The 1,041-nt window shown below is 42.9% G+C and overlaps 1 protein-coding gene across 1 annotated transcript; it reads left to right on the forward strand.

Moving 5' to 3' along the window:
- Positions 1-64: 64 nt before the first annotated feature.
- On the forward strand, positions 65-1,035 carry LOC108570038 (histone-lysine N-methyltransferase SETMAR-like; the record flags this gene model as incomplete). The annotated part of the gene is made up of 1 exon (XM_017941616.1): positions 65-1,035. A coding segment is annotated over one exon (971 nt), but the record flags the coding sequence as incomplete, so codon positions are not given.
- Between the last annotated feature and the right edge of the window lie 6 nt (positions 1,036-1,041).

Raw genomic sequence — 1,041 nt, forward strand, 5'->3', positions numbered from 1 at the left:
TATACGAAAACTGTCTTTCATGTTCCCCAAAAAAAACGAAATGACTTTCCGAACAACCCAATAGGTCATAATGCTGCAGCTGCGACTCGTAATATCAACAGTGCATTTGGAGAAGATACCGTAAATAAACGCACGGTGCAGCGTTGGTTCAAAAAATTTCGAAGTGGAGATGAGAGCCTCGAAGATGAAAATGGTCGTGGACGCCCTTCTCTCGTCGACAATGACCAATTAAAGGCACTGGTTGAAACTGATCCACGAACAACGGTTCGACAACTTGCACAGGAGTTGGGTGTAAGCCATCCAACAGTTATTGACCACCTGAGACAGCTAGGCAAGTCAAAGAAGCTCGACAAATGGGTGCCGCATGAGTTAAGCGTAGACCAAAAGAATCGTCGTTTCGAAGCGTGCTCTGCGTTCCTTCTACGCAATAAAAATGATCCGTTCCTTCATCGCCTTGTGACATGCGACGAAAAATGGATAATGTACGACAACCGTCGACGATCAGCCCAGTGGTTAGATCACGATGAAAAACCCAAACACTTTCCAAAGCCGAAGCAGCACCAAAGGAAGGTTATGGTGACTGTTTGGTGGTCTGCAGTGGGAATTATCCACTATAACTTTTTGAATCCGGGTGAAACGATTATAGCGGAAAAGTATTGTCGAGAAATTGATAACATGCACGAAAAATTGGAACAATTGAATCCGGCATTGATTAATCGGAAGGGCCCAATTCTTCTACACGACAACGCTCGACCACACGTCGCACAGTTAACGCTACAAAAGTTGAATGAATTGGGATATGAAACTCTGCCCCATCCAGCATATTCCCCGGATCTGTCGCCAACTGATTACCACTTCTTCAAACATCTCGACCACTACTTGCAAGGGAAGATATTTACCAACCAAGCAGCTGCTGAAAATGCGTTTAAAGAATTTATCAATTCCAGAACAACAGAATTTTACGCTACTGGAATCAACAAACTGACAGTTTGTTGGCAAAAATGTGTAAATTGTAATGGATCTTATTTTGATTAAAAAAAC

The sequence above is a fragment of the Habropoda laboriosa genome, unplaced genomic scaffold, assembly GCF_001263275.1.
Source record: "Habropoda laboriosa isolate 0110345459 unplaced genomic scaffold, ASM126327v1 scaffold6720, whole genome shotgun sequence".
Taxonomy (NCBI): Eukaryota; Metazoa; Arthropoda; class Insecta; order Hymenoptera; family Apidae; genus Habropoda; species Habropoda laboriosa.